At 33.6% G+C, this 20,899-nt stretch overlaps 2 protein-coding genes across 2 annotated transcripts; both read left to right on the top strand.

The window, feature by feature from the left end:
• Positions 1-300: 300 nt before the first annotated feature.
• LOC140015783 (uncharacterized) lies at positions 301-1,161 on the top strand. The gene has a single exon (XM_072068601.1). It carries the CDS (start codon positions 301-303, stop codon positions 1,159-1,161), a length of 861 nt encoding a protein of 286 aa, XP_071924702.1.
• A 12,732-nt stretch (positions 1,162-13,893) lies between these two features.
• Positions 13,894-14,983, top strand: LOC113713665 (putative germin-like protein 2-1). Its single transcript, XM_027237445.2, has 2 exons — positions 13,894-14,058; positions 14,306-14,983. The coding sequence occupies exons 1-2, from the start codon at positions 13,938-13,940 to the stop codon at positions 14,857-14,859; spliced, it is 675 nt and encodes a 224-aa protein (XP_027093246.1). The 5' UTR covers positions 13,894-13,937; the 3' UTR covers positions 14,860-14,983.
• The last annotated feature ends 5,916 nt before the right edge of the window (positions 14,984-20,899 follow it).

The raw sequence follows: 20,899 nt of genomic DNA, 5'->3' as shown, positions 1-20,899 counted from the left end.
GGTAGAAAGTGAGATACAGGAGAGGAAACAGGTGGCTATCTAGAAGATGAACACTAGGATTAGAAGACAACTTAAGCCTCTGAGCAGGAAGAGGACTCCTTTAGGTGAAACAGATGGAAATGTCAGTAAAATAGAGACTAGAGGAAAGAGGAAATCGTATCAAGAGGATACTGAAATGGAAGAAGCTGAAGGTGAGTGCTTGAATTTAAAAAGGAATAAGATGGATCAGTCCTTGGAAATACGGTTAGAGATTGCTGAAGGTGGGAAGGGGACCAGCCTTAATGGATTCCCAAGTGGACAATGAGAGTGCTGGTGTGGAATTGCCAAGGTGCAGGGAGCCCCTTGACAATTTCCCAGCTGAGGAAGGCTTGCAACCTCCTCTCCCCAAGTGTTGTTTTCTTGTGTGAAACTAAGAATAGGGACAAGTATATGGAGACTGTTAGGAAAAGGTTGAATTTTGATCATAGTGCGGTTGTAGAGTCTATGAATAGGTTTGGGAGGATGGCCCTTTTGTGGAAACAGGAAGTGAAAATTACAGAAATACATAAGATAGTGTTCACCATTGAGGCTCATATAGTGGACCACAGTCAACATACCAACTGGTGGCTGATTGGTATATATGCAAGTTGTGATGCGACAACTAAGAAGAATCAGTGGAAAGTGTTGAATGAAAGGAAAAGACTATGGGGACGAAGGTGGATAGTTGCAGGAGATTTTAATGATATAGTGTCCAATGAAGAGAAATGGGGAGAAAGAAGAAGAGAGGAGTGGACCTTTAGAGATTTTAAGCAATTCATTGCTGATAATGAGCTGATCGATATAGGTTTTGATGGAAATCCTTGGACTTGGTGTAATAACTGGGAAAATGAAGGAGAAATTAAACAAAGGCTGGATAGAATGCTTTGTACTCATACCTGGTTCCAGATTTTTGACAAAACAAGGTGCAAACATGTCGACAATTACAGCTCAGATCATAGTATGATTATGGTTGATACTGAACCTAAACAGGCCAAAAGAAGGAAAAAGTTCATTTTTGACAAAAAATGGATACAGCAAGAAGGGATTACACAAGTGATTGAGGAAGCTTGGAAATTAGAAGTGGAAGATCAAGAATGTACCAAGTCACTAGAAAGATTTCTAATTGTAGAGTGGCTCTTCTGAAGTGGAAAAATAGTTTTCAACATAACTCTAGGAAAGAGATTAACAGAATCAAGGCAGACATGGAGAGGCTTAGAGAGTCAACTGAGTTTCACAGAGGAGCTATGGATGACCTTAAGACGCAACTTAAGAGAGCTTACTCTAATGAGGAAATGTACTGGTCTCAAAAATCTAGAGTTACTTGGTTGAAGGAGGGGGACAAAAATTCACAGTTTTTCCATGCTAGTCTCAAAGGTAGAATGAAAAGGAATAGGATGGTTAATGTACAAAGAGATGATGGATCATGGACTTCAAGTGAGAAGGAACTAGGAGAGGAAGTGGCTAGCTACTACCAACAACTCTTTGATAGTCAGGGCACTGAAGGCGTTGAGGATATCCTGAGGGGAATACCAAACACAATTTCTGATCAAATGAATACAAATTTGACTAGAACTGTCACTGAGATTGAGATTAAGCCTGCACTTTTTTCTATGAATCCCAACAAAGCCCCTGGGCCTGATGGGATGACACCTCTATTTTTCCAAAAATTCTGGAGGGTTATCAGGTCTGATGTTGTTCCAGCTATCCAGAGTTTTTTCCACTCAGGTTTCATGCTAAAGTCTCTTAATCACACGGTTGTCTCTTTGATTCCCAAAGTTGAGATGCCAATCAATCTTAAACAGTACAGACCCATAAGTCTTTGCAATGTGTTGTATAAAATCATTTCCAAAGTGCTTGCCAACAGACTTAAACATGTTCTGGACTGTTGTATAAGCAAGAACCAGGCAGCTTTTGTTCTAGGGAGACAAATATTAGATAATGTCATTGTGTCCCATGAATATCTCCATTATCTGAAAAACAAAAGACAAGGTTCAGTAAGGTGTATGGCATTAAAACTTGACATGGCAAAAGCCTATGATAGGGTTGAGTGGAAATTCTTAGGTGCAATTATGCAGAAAATGGGATTCTCAGAGAGATGGATAAACTAGATATGGAAATACGTATCAACTGTCTCATACTCGTTCAAGATTAATGGTGATCAGAAAGGCTATGTCACTCCCAAGAGAGATATAAGACAAGGGGATCCTCTGTCCCCCTATTTGTTTTTAATCTGCTCTTATCAAACCTGCTGCAAAGAGCCGAGGTAAGCAAACTGATGTCAGGTATTAGTATCAGTAGAAGAGGCCCATCAATATCACATTTGTTCTTTGCTGATGATACTTTAGTTTTTGCAAAGCAAGCCCAGATCAAGCTGAGGAGCTCATGAACATTCTAGCCAAATATGAAAAAGGCTTTGGTTAGATGGTAAACTATGACAAATCATTCATGTTCTTCAGTAAGAACACACCGGAGGGGGAGAATGTTGCTGTGTGCAAAAAGTTAGGAAATGTCCAAATGGTAAACGAAGGTAAATATCTTGGACTACCTATGGTCATTACAAGGACAAAGAAGCAGTTGTTTGGTTTTATCAGAAATAATTGCCAACAAAGGATGGCAAGCTGGAAAAACAAAATGCTCAGCAATGAAGGGAAGAAAGTGCTACTGAAAGCCATCACAATGGCCTTGCCTACATACGCCATGTCCTGTTTCAAACTTCCAGGAAAACTCTGTAAAGATATTAGTGCTATGATGGCAAGGTACTGGTGGGGAGAAGACAAGGGAAAAAAGAAGATGCATTGGTGTTCCTGGTCAAAACTTACAAAGAACAAAGGCAGAGGGGGAATGGGATTCAGGGACCTGTAAAATTTTAATAAAGCTCTCCTTGGCAAGCAACTCTGGAGAATGGTAACATGCCCAAATTTATTGCTAAGCAAAATTATGAAAGCGAAGTACTTTCCAGACAGATCATTATTCCAGTGTAAGGTGAGCCCAACTGCTTCATGGGTTTGGAAGAGTATGGCCAGTGTTAGAGATGAAGTAGGGAAAGGAATTTAGAGGAAAATTGGGGATGGTAGCAGTACCAACATTTGGAAAGATCGTTGGCTCCCAAATAACAAAGGAGGGACACCTACTACTCCTAAACCCCAAAGCTGCTGCCTAAAAAAAGTGAAAGAACTGATAACAAACTTCAAGTGGAATAGACCACTGATTTTCAGTACTTTCAATGGCAAAGATGCTGAAGAAATCCTCAAAATCCCAATAAGTGTGGCAGGAAGGGCAGATAGCAGTTACTGGATAGCAAGCAACAATGGAAACTACACTGTGAAGTCAGCTTACAAGATGTTGGAAGGGGAGGAGAAAACTACTAATATTGGAAGGGGAGTAGCTAGAGGGCAAGGGGAAACCAGCTTTAATGGACAGAACGAGAAAGATTGGAGCAAAATGTGGAGAATGGACATTAAGGGTAAACACAAGACCTTTCTTTGGAAATGTCTGAACCAAGCTCTACCAGTGAACGAGCTCATATACTACAGAACTAGAATAGGGGAACCAATTTGCCAAGTATGTGGCGCAGGAGAGGAAACCATATATAGAACACTTGTTTTTCTTTTGCAATCCAGCAAAGGAGGTATGGAAGTTCGCACCAGTGTAGTGGGATGGCATTGCTGACAGTAGAGGCAATTTCAACAAATGGTGGAGTGGACTAATGGAAGCAACAAGCAGAAATGAAGGTCACTAGCACCAAGCTCTCATTGTGAACATTCTCTGGCAATTGTGGAAAGCGAGAAATGAGAAGGTCTTTAACAACAAGTGCAGGAATCCTTATGACATTGTACAGAAAGCTCATCTAGAATGGATAGAGTACACTGAAGTGACAAGTAGAGAGAAGCGGGTGAGCAGCCAGGAAACATCAGCTAGTGATGAAGAGGGACCGTGTCACATTATACACAACAACAAGATGACAATTGAAGTGGAGGTGAGCCAGCTGAAGGAAAGCAAAATTGTTGGCATTGACATAGTGGCAACAAAAGACAACAATGTGCACACTGCATGGGCCATGCAAGACAGAAGTACAAGTGACGTTTTACTGGATTATACTGCTGCGCTCAAATTATCATTGTGCAAAATCAGACAAATGCCTTGGCCAGATGTTAATCTGCTAGTTTCATCCGCTCAGTTGTTACGAATGCTGCGAACTCACAAGTCACAAGACATCAGACTTTTTGCTCAATTGGAAGACATTCACATGCTCAAAGCTTTGTTTATGAACTGCTCTTTCAGCTTGGTTGAAAACCAGTATAATAGATTCGGGAGAAGAATTAGCAAGTATGCTACTACATTAGTGCAAGATGAGGAATATCTAAGTCTCCTGTGTCAAACGACATAATTGTAAAGTTCGTGATAGGTCTTTGCTCAAGTTTGTATAGTTTGTTTTTGAAATCAATATATTTCCTATCATTTCCATAAAAAAAAGGGAGGAGAAGGCAGATCAAGAAAAAGATGGTAGAAGGAGGAGAGAAAAAGAGGAGGAGAAATCGAGGTCGTGGCTGGGCGAGAAAAAAGAAGAAGGAGAGAGAGAAAGGAAGGGTGACAAGGGGAAGAGGAGGAAGGTGGCTGGAACTTGCAACAGTGGTGGTGAGAGTGGTGAGAGGTAGAGTTTGTAGCAATAGCAAAGATGACAACTCGGATGGCGGGAGTGATGAGGAAGAAGAAGAAGAGAATGAAAAGGAAATAAAGAAAGATTTAATCTTATATACACTGATAGTATATATACACAATGATTGGATGCATGACATATATGTAAATTTTAGATTTTTAATTCAAATTCAGATTATGCAGTATACATTCAATGGTGAAAGTGTATATATTGTCAGTATTTAGAACATTAATTCATAAAGAAATATATAAAAAAGGAAAAGGATGGCATTTCAGAATAAAGAAAAGGAAAAATTATAAAGAATGAATAAATAAAATATATATGACCTACTACCACAAGGAGTGTTTTGGATTTAACCGTTTATAGAACTACAATTTAGGGGTTTTAGAAATTTACATAATAAACTTAAAACTTACTAATATTTTTAATGCAACATATTTGCTTCCTTGCAATATTGTAAATTTTCTTTGTTAACTACACATTGCCCTATTCAAATTTTACATACTCCACTCTATCGTCTACGTTTCTTTTTTGCATTTTATAAAATTCTCATATCCATAGAAGAATTTTGTAGTAATTACCTTTAACAAAAGTTTTGGAACTATTCTAAACTAAACATGAATGCTATTTTATGGTGAAAAAAAAGAAAAAAAAATGAAAGGTTTCGACTTTTTAGAGCTTAAACACTATAGGATGTATTTGGATAGGAGATTAGTTTTAAAAAAATTATTTGAAAGAATAGTGTAGCAATCTTTGTGATGTGATGAATGTGATATAAAAAGGTAGTTGGTGATTGTATTTATGTTGCAAGATGAACAATATTCATTTCTTTTTTTTTTTTTGCAAATTATTGTAACAAAACAAACCATATGATTTTCACAATAAATTTACATTAACAAGTCAAACACTTGCAACTTGACAATTACGCCAACGAGTCGGATCCTACCTCCAACAATAGGAATTTTTTGGATTCACATGTTAAGATAAAAAGGTGTTTGGATATCAAATCTACGATTTGTTAAGGATGTACTTTTGAAACAGGTTAATTACATCTACTTTCCTTGAGATTTAACCAAATTACAAAATGTGCCCTATACTTTGGTCAAATTACAATCAAATCCCACAAATGGCAAAACGTTTATTAGAAGCTCCTCTCATGCTAATTGCTGTAAGAAATGATGCTCCCAGTGTTTGATGAGTGAAAAGTAAGGAGATAGAGGTCTGATTGAGGTATGAGAGAGTGAAAGGATAGTGGCCACTGACTAATATGGTTGAGAGAGAGAGAGAGAGAGAGAGAGAGAGTTAAGTAATATATAGAGGAGCGACACATATACATGAACACATACATACATCTACACATATATATACATAGATACATCTACATATACATCTATATATATATATATGTTTCAACGGATGGGAGGGGTGAGATTTAAGATTTAAGAAATGGGGATGGAAAAAGGATAATTGAATCCAAGATCTTTAATTCCTAGAACCTATATTAATTTATACTTGTATCTTCGAATTGAAAAAATCCACGGCCATATTTAATCTTAATTCGATTATCTATACTTTGGGATTTCTAAATTATCAATCAAATTATAAATAACCGAATTCAAGTTTCGAAATTTATTTCAAATTTAGTAAATTTTGGAGTTGCTCATCCCTAATCACTCATAAGAGAGACTTTTAAGCCTTTGTAGAGTGAGAGATCAAGAGTTTAAATCTTGTCTTCTACTATATATGATTTATTTTAAATTTATATGAATGCGTAGTGTATTCATCCGATTCGATAGTGATTCGCTCTCTATTGATCTGTCTGGTCCTGCTGAGCCTTTCCCCACTAAGTTTCACTCACAATTGAATCAGGTATACTAACATTTCCGACGCTAGCGAAGGCCCACACAATTCACTATAGAGTAAGTAGCTGTAGTTTTGCCTTTGTCAGAGGACAAGGTAATCAGGTTAGTAATTGTGTGGAATTGTGTAGAAAAGTTTGCCTCAAATCTGATATATGATGTCGTGCGGAAACAATTGTCTGGATTGGATATGAGTTTATTTGAACTATTATTTAGAATAATTACTGTATTACTTTTTAATGTCTCTGCTGCTATGTTCGTAGGGCCGATTGGATTAATGGCTTACGTGATTTTCGGATCTAATTGCCTATGAAAAAGAGAACTAAGGGACGAGTACATCAGTCATTGTCTCCTCTAAACAGAACAAAGTGGATAATCAACTCAGAAAACAGAAAAGGTGACTGTTTTATGTTGTAGTCGAAGTAGCAGCTGGTTTCTAAATTTGGTATTTGTAACCTAGTTGTAAATTATGACGGGGTGCTTGATCATTTCCCATTCAGGAAATTTCACTTGGACTTGTTTATAATACCCCCTTACTCCTAGTTTGGGAGTTTTGGAGAGAAGAGGAAGAAAAAAGAGTAAATAAATAAATAACGAAATAAAAATAAAAGTTTAAGTTTCGGGAAAAGAAAAGAGAAGAAGAGATTTGAGTGTGTTCTCACGTAGTTTGGGAACCATGGAAAACTTCCTTTCACCTTAGGATCCTGATATCATATTATTAATATGTGCCTACAAAATAAATAAATAAATAAATAAAGTGAAGATAGAAGTTTTCTCGATTGCAAAAGGGACAACCACAAAAATAAAATAAAATAGGCTTCTTCCATATATTTGTTCTAATAGTTATTAGAAATAATTACATTTAAAGAGCACCTGTAATCTTGAACATAAATTGTAGAAGATAAACATTTCGTCCTGATCAAGTGTATACAATATCGGTCTTTATTATAATATGGGCTTGCTATTCGCTGATTATTTTGAATGATTATGGATTCTGATTATAAATAATTAGTTTTTATATTCTTGTTTGCTTTTATATTCAGATTATCAATTTTTTTAATAATAAAAATGCTAAAATCCATAATCACCTAAAGGATAATTTTCGCTGATTGTGATTATTTTTTTTGTAATTACTTTTTATAATCAAATTATTGAGAACAAGTCCTATATGAGCATCCAACTTCCAAAAAATCATAACACTCAAGGGCAGAGTCAAATGGTTGTAAGGGTTGCCAATTGTCTCCCCTCTCTCTAACTTTCAAAAAATTAGATATTAATTAGCGTTAGAAGTTTCTATTATTTTTAATTTATCTCACACTCTACCCCTGAATTTTGCAACATTTTCTTTTATTCTCATATTGCCCCACCTAAAAATATAAAAATTTTCCACTATCCTATTTGCAAAATGAAAAATAGCACTTGAATCATTAAGATTGTGAAGACTTTTGAAACTAAGTGATAGAGAGATAATTATGCATTTTATTTGTGAATGTTTCATCATAAATTTGGCAAAATATAGTGTTAATTGATAGATAATGCTTATATTTTGTGCTTTGTGTTGTTTACAGACATTTTAGGTTAAAAGGAGTTTAAAAAGGAGAATTTTCTAGAAAACTACTAGAATTCTGGTATGGGCACGCTTGCTTATTTGCGAAATCCAAAATTTGCAAGATTTGGGAAGATGTTTTTATTGCTAGAGCTATTAAACGAGTTTAAATGAACCAAGCTGTTAGTTAGCTTGGCTCATTTAGACTCATTTGTGTTAGATAAAGGCTCATTCTAAATTTTATATAAGGTGAGTTCGAACAAATATTTTGATTCAATAAGTAATTACACGAATTGAACAAACACGAACTCGTTCACGAATTTAAACGAGTGTTCACAAAATGGACTTAATTGTCATTTCACAAAATTTATGGTTAATATTGTATTCCTAATCCCTAATTCTAGGCTTAATTGCTTGCGAACATGGGCCTAATTGTTTGTGAATAGCTCATTTATGTTAAATGAGTAGAGCTTGAGCTCGAAATCAAACTAGAATTTTGCTTACGAGCCGAATACAAACATAGATTTGGAACTCAAATATTATCGAGCGAACTTGAGATTTAGTTTAATGAATAGAGTTCAACATGAGATATTCAACTTGACTTGATTCGTTTTTAGCTCTATTTATTGCTAGATAAGAAATCTTGAAGCCGACTCTTTTCCTTATCAGCAGTGGACTTTGAATCCAACTTTGTTTAGGAAACTTTTATTTTTAGATAGTAACCAAATAGTCTTGTACATTTATTACTTATTCCTTTTTAGAAGAGGTTTTAGTTAGGTATAATATTATAAAATAAGAGTGATTCGTTTTTAGTAGGGGATTAATTTTGGGGAGAGAGTCTTATATAAAGAGAGAGGCGACAGATGTAAGAACATTCTTTTTAGAGGGCGGCTCTCTCTATCTCTTTCACTCTCTTGTGAATCCCATTTTTCTATGTTTTTCTCTTGTTACTTTCATGTCTAGTTGATGGATAATAAAGGCTTTTGGTTCTACAATGAGATCTAATTTGATTTTTTTTTAATGTTTCATTAGTTCATGGGTATTTATAAATTCTATGTGCTTTCTTGAGATAATTATTTTGCATGATTAAATATCTGGTCAACATTTAATTGTGAGAATAATCTATCAACATCTAAAATATCAATTCCGTAGTTTTTAATAGTTTTAGTATTTGTGGTTAGTGATATAATTTGATTGTAGCAGAAACTTTCGAATATATGTCATGAAAATATATAATCCAATCTAAATGAATCGAATCTGCGAGTTAGTTGGCTAGAATTGGCTTTTCTAATTCTTAATGATTTTGAAAGATCAAATCCTAATAGCTTGTTTAGGGTTGGTTTTTGATTTAAAAAGTAACTATAGAACCTGTTGTAATTATATATTGAGAAAGTAAGGAAAGACTGGTTATTAGAGTTTGTTGACAACTATAACTAATTTATTTATGAATATATGATTTTTATCCTTGCTTCAATATTTAGTTAACTAGAAGTTTGTATGTTATTAATTTAGTATTATTATAATGTTGCATTTTTATTTACTTTTAATTAAGTTATTTAGTTAAATTTCTAAAAATCTCCCCCCTCTCATGTTGCTTGTAGTTTTTGCAAAAAAATAAATTAGCCAATCCCTATGGATATGACCTTACTCGCCATTGCACTCAAAAGTAGATATTAAGAGTAGATATTTTATTTTTGGTGATATTGACTCCCATCAACAAGCACAAAGAATAGCTTTTGCCTAATTTTTCTTTTGTATAACAAGAATTAAAACTTAAGTTGTATGTTATTAGCTTAGGTGATTATTTCGCTCCCTCTAATTATGAAGTTTTGACTCCGTCACGCGTAAGTTTGTAATGACTGCATCGGAGGACGTGAATCCCCTGCATTTAGCTTATGATGCTTTGGCATTTAAAACTCAGATGATGCTTTGGCATGTTTGTGAATTTTATATCCATTTTTTGGATAGTACAGTATTTCATTATAAATATTAATATAACTTAAGGTGCAATGAAAATCATAGGAAAAATCAATGTGGAAATAATACTCTGCTTTGTTTTGACTGGGGCAATTATAGCCACTATACTTGGCAATTGGACGGGTGGGGCAGGTTTTGGGTGGATTAATATTGGATTTTCACTTAAATGAGTTATACATAACCCGCCCAACTTTAGATTTGGTTGATTTTGGGTTAGGTCATATTGGGTTATCTCAAATTCATGACCCAAATATGACCCAACAAATTAATTAATACATTTTAATACATAAACTTTTTCACATACATTTTAACACACAAAATTTTTTTTTTCACATACATAAATGTATTTTCACACACACAAACACACACTCACTTCTTAAGTTCCTTGGAAACATATCATAAATAGAATAATATTTTATATTGCTTGTATTGTGAATTTTAGATAATAAATTATACATTTAAATAGATTAGCTAAAAAAATTGTTTACTTTGTATTTTTTTAATATTACTAATTGATTGAAACTTATTTTTGTCATAACTTATTAACACTTTTACTATTCATATATGTTTTATTGTAAATTGTAACATTCTATGTATATAAATTATTGAATGCTAGATTATATTATACTTGAAAATGTAAGTAAGAGACATCTAATTTGTTGTATAATAAATTTTGAAATTTTGATTCGACGTTGATTCTGCAAGTTGAGTCCCAACTTTACCCATTGATTTAATTAATTTTGTTGAAATTGCCTCTTCCATTAAGTTTAGTTACTTGTGCACACACTTGTTAGAAAACAGGATTTTGTGTCGGAATTTGCTTACCTAGTGTAGTAATCTAGGTTCGAAGTGGATTCTCCCTCTTTTTGTTCCCTTGTGTCTCCATTGGATCCTTCCCTTTCCCATAGCCACTTTTCCTTTACCACAAAAAATTTTTTAAAAAATACTTAAACAAATGATAGCCAACTATATTGATTCGAAGTTATTATCATGATCTATATACATACAATATATATTAGAAGGTATTTTTTATTGATTTGATACAGTTAAATAATTCATCACCTTATTAATTAGAATCATCTAGGATCATACATGATGCTATGGTCATATTAATATTTTAGAATTACCACAGTTCTAATATAAAGCAAAAAATATTATATACTTGTAAAAAGTACTAGTATTGGTTCCCAAAAAATTATTAAGGAAAATCCCAAACTTTTTAAGAAATAAATGAGAGGAGAATTCATGAACTATTGACATTTTTACCACAAAAAAAAAAGAAAAAAAAAGGAGGAAAACAACATACTTTTAAAAGGCATTATAAATTATTATAGAAGTTGAGCAAGTTTAACTACTGTTATAAAAGTAAAATAAACAACATACTTTCAATTTTTTTTTACCACAAATGGAACCAAGAGTTTCTCCAACTTTTACTAATAACTGATGACCTATATAGAGTGGTTGGCAAATTATAAAGACTATAAACGTTAAGACGTTAACATGTATTGCATGCTCTTTTGTATATAACTTATTAACGTATATTTACTGGTGAGATACCTCTATTTTGAAAGCAATTCGAGAGTATGTGACTGTATAATGGTTGCATATTTTCTACGCTTGAAATGAAACTAAGAAAGATAATGGGATTCTTTAACATCCTAATTGAATTAGCATAATGTGAAAAAAATTATTTCCAATATATTTTATTCGAAAATATTTGGAATCAACAAAAAATAAAATGGAAAAATATGGGCAATCAACTACAGGCAGAAAAACTGCAAGGCAGCCTTCTAATTATAAGCACTTCTGTCATTTCTAGTTACTGGAGTACAAATATGTTTTGAATCCCTGAAGGCCATGTTTGAGCATGTTTGCATTGAACCAGCAGCAAAGACTCTCGGGCATCTCTTATCCTTAACGTAAGTACACATATCATTTTCAAGAAAGAGGCAAAGATGTTCTTCTGGCCCGCCTGGAAGTGAATGCTTTTTTAATAATAACGCGGTTGGAATTAACTACTTTCTATATTTTTAAAACCCAGGCCAGGACAAATGATCACCTAAACGGTTGGTATTTAGGTCATATATCTTTTTTAATCAACTAACACCACCAACTGAATATTAAATATTAAAAAGACCTGATTAGTCGTGGCACGAAATTTCTCTGGATTTACGGCGGGCAGAAGTGCATGAATATTAACTTCTTAACTTCTAGAAACAATTAATAAGGTTTGACACTGGCGTGGGATAGTACGTTTTATCACAAAGCCTTTCTGAGTTTGGATCAGATTAATGCTCTAATTCATTATTGCATATACAACTAAGGCTGTGTTTGGATTGCAATTTTTCAAAACCATTTTTTTGTGGATACATTTTTTAATCATTTTTTCACCTCACATATATCAAATCACTATAGTAATTTTTTTACAAAAAGTCCAGAAAAATGCAATCCAGACAAAGCTAAGTATATTTAGTCAGAGGATCCAATCTAAAAAGGATAATTAAGATTGAATTTCTGACTGCTTCTCATGCTAACTCTTTTGCATTAAGGACGAATTTCGAAGTATTAGCTGTACTCTGAACATTCAAACAAAGCATATCATTAGAACCTGTTGGAGGATGGTCAACAGAAAAAAAATCATTATATCCAGAATTACAAGGATTTCAAGAATAGCTTCATGACCTTTTCAAACTTTTTACCATCAAAGTAAAAGTTCAATCAAGAAATTAACACTGATAGGAGACCGTTCCAATTGGTATATACCTTTCTTGCTCTTTCTTTCTTTTTTTTTTTTCTTTTTTTTTTTTGCCTTGTAGGAGCAGGAAAGGAAAAACTGATATTGAATACTTAGAATATTGGCCATAAGAAGATATAGGCTTATAAATTTGGAGCAACATGCTCTCATACAATACAAGTCGAGTGGCAACAAATCCAGACATTCCATGCTTGTTAGATCGTACACCATCTGCCCAAACCAATTTCATTAAAAGAAACTAAAGTGCCCAATGAAAGTCGAAACATTTTCCAGTAAAGCGCTAGTAATGGAGAAATGATCGGATTGGTTGGTGCATGACATTGAGAAAAGAAAAAGGTTAAATTACACATATAACTCCCTCGTGGTTTCGTCCATTGCCACATGACCTTTTTAACGTTTCAAAATATCCACTTCACTCCCCCATGATTTTGTGTAAAGTGGAATTTGATAGAAAATAACCTACATAACATCGTTAGTTAAAATACCAATAGTGCCCTTATTTAAATGCTAAATCAATTGACGGTTTAACCACCTTGTATAAAAGTATAAGGAGATTACTTGAATAAATATAAAAATCATAAGAAGGTAAAATGGATACTTATACAAATTGTAAGAGGGTTGCGTGGATATTAAGATTTTATCACATGCATTTTTAAGGCACGTTTGATACAAATGCCATAACTAATTATGTATTCCACCAATTTTCCACTTTATATAAAGCCACAGGGGCTATGTGGTTATTTTAAAACCTTAGAGATGTCATCTGATTTTAGGTAAAATCATAGGGGCTAATAAGTAATTTACCCAAAGCAAAAAGATTCAAGAAAAAGGCAAAAAAAAAAAAAAAAAGGGTTCAGATAAGAGACTTAGGCAGATAAATGCATGTGCCTAGTTGTTGGGGAAAGTTCGCTTTTGCTGACTAACTTGCATTTTTAAAAAGTCACCAACCTAACCTGATGGCCTGGTTGTCAAGGAATCTGATTTTCTTAATGTAATAGTGAAAAACTTGGTGACTTAGTCAATTGAAACATGCCTATATATATACCTTCAAATCTTTGCCCAAATCCCTCAGACCATCAACCAAAGAGTTAGTGTAAGAAATACTAGATCTCATCCACAACTACCATGGGAACTCCATTCCTGATAACCATAGCCACAATGGCACTACTTTCATCCCTTGCTATCGCTTCTGATCCTAGCCCTTTGCAGGATTTTTGTGTTGCAATCAATGATCCCAAAACCGCTGGTAATTACTTATACCCATCAGAACATGTTGCAAAACATATTTCTTTTTCTAAGGACAATTTTCGTATCCTATCATGTTTGCTTTGACCTATAAGTTCTCGCTTTATTATTATTATTATTATTATTATTATTATTATTATTATTATTTTCACAACATCGTGCATGATACCTAACAAGACATGCAAAAATCAATGTGGGTTTGTTTAGTCTCATTATTACATTATTAACAGCTAGTTTTTTTAATGCAGTGTTTGTGAACGGAAAGATTTGTAAGGACCCAAAGGTCGTGAACGCCAATGATTTTTTCTTTCAGGGACTGAACATACCTAGAAATACAGCAAATCGACAAGGTTCTAATGTTACTGCTGTGAACGTCAACAATCTAGCTGGGCTCAACACTTTGGGAGTTTCCCTAGCTCGTCTCGATTTCGCTCCTTATGGGCTAAACCCACCCCATACTCATCCTCGTGCAACCGAGGTCCTATTCGTGTTAGAGGGCGTTCTTAATGTTGGGTTTGTCACTTCAAATCCACCAAATAACATGAAAAATCAACTCTTTACAAAAACGTTGAATCCAGGAGATGTTTTCGTGTTCCCTGAAGGTCTGATTCACTTCCAATTTAATGTTGGGAAGACGAATGCTGTTGCATTTGCTGGTTTTGGCAGCCAAAATCCAGGAGTCATTACTATTGCAAATGCAGTCTTTGGATCAGATCCTCTCATTTCTGCAGATGTTCTGGCCAAGGCATTCCAAGTCGACAAGAAAGTCATTGACTTACTTGAGGCACAGTTTTTGAAATGATCCATGGATTTGTTCTAAATTTCTACTAGCATGACTCTTGTGCTATATATGCACACGGCATTGCAATGATTGATTTGTAATACTACTTCATTAAATGTATGAGAATAAAGTGATATTTTGTTAATTACTTAATCTGTCCTTTTAGATCAAGTAAATTTTGCATATACAAGTCAATAAGGAAGAAAAGAGGAGTTATGTTGAATTACCCAACGTCACGTGGCTCAAAATAAAATGGTTAGTATACAAATTGGAGGTGACAGCGTTAGAAAATAATGACCTTGGTGAGTTTTATTGATTAGACTTCATTCCAACGTTGTCGAGTAGAGGACTGAATTATTAAAATTTGAGAAACGTAAATTAATTGGCCTCAAATAACTCGCTACAAAATTCTCTTAGAAGAGTTAGCTTAACGCCAAAGTTATCTCTTCTGTTTGCTAAACAAAAAAATTTGCACCGGGTTAATGTTCTTTTATGGATATAACAAACAAAATGGCTGAACAAAAACAAAGTTTAAGATACAAAGATGGCTTCAAATAGTAATTCTAAATCACTTTCCTTTATATTTTATTTGTCCAGAATTCGTGTACAAAAGAATTTAAACAAATATCATTTAGGATTATTTGAAATTTGTTTGTCTTCTACTTTTGCACTAAATGAGACAAACACAAATTTGAAATATGATGCATTTTTTTTGCACATAATTCTAGATAGTAGAAAAATGATTTTCTGTAGCTAACCACTCTCTATTTGACCTTTTATAAAAGAGCGATTGTAAAGTGATCAAGTGTGCTACTTTTGTTCAACCAATTTGTAATTTTCTTTGAATTATGTTGGTCAAAAAGTTCTTCAATACTAATGCAAGTGTTCAGTCATACTTCAGTGATTTAGACATCATTTGGAGGTTAATTAACCACCAAAATACAAAAATGTGCCAAAACAAAAAATTGAAACTTTTTTATTGCTACTAAGAATTCGACCGCGATCCTAATGGATCCATTTATGGATCCAGTTTGACAGATTTCGACAAAATTTTCACAATTCTCTGGATTGAATCCGGACATTAAATCGATTTCAATTTCCATAGAATCCAACCCCGGCTCCTCAATAATCCATGGCCGGATTCTCAATTTTGAAAAATCTTCAGCATGTTCTTAGTCAAGGCAGAACTTAGGGCAGGGAGGGGCCACCATCTCATAAATTCTAGAAATTCATGTTTTGTCTTCTATAAAAGTTTAAGAATTTTTAAAATATTCTATATATATTTAGCCATTTGCTCCCAAGTTTCTAGAAAATCATGCTTTTTCTTTTAAAAGTTTGAGAATTTCAAAATTACCTATATGCATTAAGCTATTTGTCCCTCGAAACTTTTCAAAAATTTTTATATTGACTCCAAAGTTTATATGTGTATGCATTTCACACCCTCAAATTAAATTTTCTAATTCTGCTACTATTATCAGCAAAAATTTGATCAGGATCTAACATGTCAAATATATATTTTTTTATCCTCCTAAAGGAAGTGTATAAAAACGGGAATATTGTTTGTACTTCTTTAAACAAGGAACCACATTGTTTGCGGTTTATACGTGATGAATAGCATACTTTACTGCATTAATCCAAAGGAAAAATTTTATGGTACATCTTTAAGCCTTTATATTACAGGCCATGTACATCACGATCAAATCTTAAAGGACTTTTGCATAGACATAACTATCTAGAATATCTGCAACATGAGATGTAAGCTTGATCAGTGGCCTAAACGTGGGGCTTCAACATTGGCGGAGCCAGAAATAATTGTTAGTGGGGGCAAAAATAATATCAAAATTTCTTCCTTGTCTTTCCTAAAAGTAGTACATAACAACATTATTCACATAAACTATATTACATCACATGGAACTCTTTTATTGGTTTTGGAGCAACAATTGGACATGCCAAGTAGTCGCTTTGAACAGATATAAAAATTTCTGTTTAATGAGTAATATAACACAAAATTACATAATAGCACAATAATTTTCTTTAAAAAATATATGAAAAACCTTTTAAAGTAACCACAGACCTATAGTTTTCTAAGGTGGAAGGATATAAAATTTCTTGTTTTATTAAAAAGTCACCTCTACTTTCTTGAAAAAAAATTAGGTTTACTTTATTTTTACTAAGCAACACAATTACTCTATATTTTTACTTTTACTGAAAAATTCACAAAATTCATTTTATTGATGTGGAAGGCCATTGTTTTGAATTTTGTAACATTTCATTTTCATTAAGTTACAAAACTAATTATACACACACACACTCACACACTTTTCTATGCAACATAATGGGGGCACAATTGAAAAATTTTCAAAATTGCATGGGTCATAATAGGGGCATAACTGAAAAATTCTACTATTATATGAATAATAGTAAAAATATATTATGAATGGTGTTGGATTTTGAATATAATTTTGAAATTAATTTTATTGGGGTGTAATGGAGAAAAATTCTCTTCAATGCAGTGAAGAGGAGCCTGGCCTATTAGATCTTATCTCCCATAAAATCAAGATCTATTCAAAATTGAATTTGTTTATTTATTATTAATTTTTAATGTAATTTTATCACTTTATAAAATATATGTTAATTAAGAGCTATTTAAAAATTATTCAAGCCTTGTTGAGTCATAACAAACCAAATGGTATATAAATTTGAACTCAATTTGATAACATAGATCTTAATCACTAGGCTCAGCTGAGTGGCCAAAAAAGGGTTTTAAGAGTCTTCAAGTTGCTATCACAATTGAACCGGTAGGAAGATTTTAGCAGCTTAGAATTAAAGATGAAGAAGAATATAGAGGCAGGAGTGCAGAACGAAGACAGAAAGAGAAAGAGAAAAACAAAGAAAGATAGGAAGAGTGAAAGAGAGAGAGAATTGAGCAAGGGGAAGAATATATATATATTTTTGTTTGGTGCGTTGGAGGGCTTAAGGCCCACTAGCTTTTTACAAGCTTTGGGATAGCAACCCCTATAATATTTTCAAGTAAAGGACTCCTCAGACTGTCCGGTGGTTCTTGCAAAATTGTCAATCCCATGTCCTGTTCCAGATTGCGCTTAGCTAGACAATCAGCTACTCTATTTCGGTCTCTCCATGTATGGATTATCTTGCACTCCCAATCTCCTTTCAGCCCCTCTAGAATAATCTTCACCAAGTTTGCATATGGTCCCTCCCTATTCTCCTCCTTTATCAGCATAATACTGGTTAGTGAATCTATTTCTACCTCAATCTTCCTCATGCCTTGCTCCCATGCTAGTTCCAACCCCTGGTTATGCCCCATAGCTCAGCAGTGACATTGCTAATTATTCCTAAGTTTGTGCAAAATCCCTTTTCCAGATTCCCATTTCATCCCTAATTACTCCTCCTACCCCAACTTTCCCAGAATCTTTCATTCAGTTTTCCGATACCAATTTCTGTTGTATCTCTTGCCTTTAATACGTAGCCACTAGTATTCTGACTCGTGCTATGCACAGATTTATATTTCAATTCAAAACAACACTTATATATTATAGTATAAGATAAAGTATATGAAGAGACAAAAAAAAATTCAAAGAAGTGTGTACCTACCATGTTAAAAAAAGTTTATTTCGTAGATACAAAATGGACTTTCTTAATTTTAATATTTTAAATAAGTTGAAACCAAATTTAGTTAACCTATTGTTTGTCGATATATGATAACAATTTGAATGAAATAATTTAATATATAACGATTTATATGATAGAGCAATTGTAAACTTATTTATCAATATATCATGTTATACCTATACATCAAACTTTTTAACATTAAAAATATAAATTATAACTAATTCATTTTCCTCAATTTTAGAAATTATTCTCCTATCTTTTACTTGCTAGCTGGCTATCTGCTACCTTCTATGACTTTCAAACCTCTTACCACGGTGCCATCCTTCCTATCATATTCTCACAATCCCATCCTTTCTTCTCTCCTCTCTCCGTCCAATCTTGTAATAGTCCACCTTTCTTTTTCGACTTTTCCCACCACTCTTTACCTTGTTATTGTCTTTCCCTCGCCTACAGCTAGCCTCTAGCTTTCTATCATTGCCCCCCTCCCCCCAATTTCCTATTATTTTCCCTTCACCATTCTCCCAAACCCTTTAAATCCATAATTTGTTTTTTTAGGCTAGTAATACTTTGTTTTTTATTCAGTGATTTCATAATTTAGAATTCACAAATGGTACCATTATTGATATTTTAAATCCATGACCAATGAATATTATTTTCTTGTTGTTTTCTATATAATTTGCCCTTTTAGTTAGGATTACTAAGTTGAAGGGTAAAATATTGTTATTTACTTTTTTACTCTTAGTAGGGTTGGTGATTTTTCCTCTTTATTTACCCTCACATTAATATATTTCAAATCAAATTCCTATATAAGTGGTCCACTTTTTACTTTTAAATTCAAAAAACATGAAAGGACATATAACAATTAAACAAATTCAAAAGTCTATAAAAAAATGAGGAGTTATAAGCATTCTGATTTAACCATCCTAAAAACCATCCCTGCAATACATATAGATATATAGATTATTTGAAAAAATAACTGCCACTAAAGTAAACGACCTAGTTTAGGGTTCGTAATCACTCTTATTACAAAAGGCAGGTTACTCTATGTAAAATGACAATTATAATAATTTTAAGTTCTTGGCATTCCCTTCCCCTTAGAACACAGCTTCTTCTCAAGCTTGAAAAGTAGGAAATTGATGGTTGATAAAACTCTTATCTTCCTATGAAGCTTTATCTTCCCCCTTGATGGTTCAAAAAAAATTTTTTTTTTGTGGTAACATGGGTTTGTTTGGATAGGGTATTATTTGAAATATTATTTGGAATAATTACTGTAGCACTTTTTGTGATGTGATGTATGTGAAATAAAAAGGTGATTGGGAATATAAAAAGGTGGGTTAGAAAATGTGTTTATGATGCAAACGAAATATTATTTGGGATAAGTTTTGTATCCAAACACTCCCAGTATTAAAGATAATAAAACATAACTTCAGATGGTTCGGGATTAATACAATGTGAATATGATCAATCATCCAGCAGCTATAAAAGAAATGAGAACAAAAAAAGAAAACTTGGAAATCTCAGATATGGCAGCAAAAGTTAATGTATAATGATTTCTGTAAAAACTCTTTCTGATTGACTATTACCTAGAAAGGCAAACTCAGAATCCCCAATGTACTGGTTATATCAGTATTGTTAACAGGTATCTTGGGAGGAAAACATCTAGTCACCGTATTATGAGTGACCAACTAGTATTTATAGGAGTACAAACCTAACCAGCTATTTACAAAAATACCCTTACTAACTTATTATCTACAAGAATACTGATATTCTCCTAACACTCCCCCTCAAGTTGGATCATATATATCATAAGCATCCAACTTGTCACAAATGTATTTTACCCTAAAACCCCCTAAACTCTTGGTAAACAAATCAGCCAATTGATCTACAGACGGTACATGAGATGTCTTGATGACTCCGTCAAGCAATTTCTCTCGAATGAAGTGACAATCAACTTCAATATGTTTTGTCCTTTCATGAAACACTGGGTTAGACGCAATATGGACAGCTGCCTGATTATCACACACTAAATTCATAGGCTGTTTATGCTCAAACCCAAGTTCAAGTAACATGCTCTTCAACCAAACCAATTCACACACAGTGTGAGCCATAGCGCGGTATTCAGATTCTGCACTTGATCTGGATACAACTGTTTGCTTTTTACTCTTCCACGACACTAAATTACCACCAACAAACACACAATATCCTGTGGTCGATCTTCGATCTGAGGCAGAACCAGCCCAATCTGCATCATTATTATTATCTAATCTATCCTAATTTAGGAGGAGGGGGAGCTGATAGAAGTAGAAACACCATCGGAAAAGGTCACTAAAAGCACCCACATATAATGACAATTTGGCCACCAAAACTTAAGTGCTTTGCGGTGACCACTAGGCCAAAAGGCTGGTGGCTGATGTTTCTATTTTATTAGGTA

This window comes from Coffea arabica, chromosome 10c, assembly GCF_036785885.1.
Source record: "Coffea arabica cultivar ET-39 chromosome 10c, Coffea Arabica ET-39 HiFi, whole genome shotgun sequence".
In the NCBI taxonomy this organism is placed as follows: domain Eukaryota; kingdom Viridiplantae; phylum Streptophyta; class Magnoliopsida; order Gentianales; family Rubiaceae; genus Coffea; species Coffea arabica.
This window is presented reverse-complemented; position numbering and strand designations above follow the sequence as displayed.

Excerpts from the sequence above, each read along its gene's own strand:
- LOC140015783 (XM_072068601.1), top strand. The coding sequence starts at position 301 with ATGAGAGTGCTGGTGTGGAATTGCCAAGGTGCAGGGAGCCCCTTGACA.
- LOC113713665 (XM_027237445.2), top strand. The coding sequence starts at position 13,938 with ATGGGAACTCCATTCCTGATAACCATAGCCACAATGGCACTACTTTCA. Across the intron at positions 14,059-14,305 it reads CAATGATCCCAAAACCGCTG|TGTTTGTGAACGGAAAGATT; the intron begins GTAATTACTTAT and ends TTTTTAATGCAG.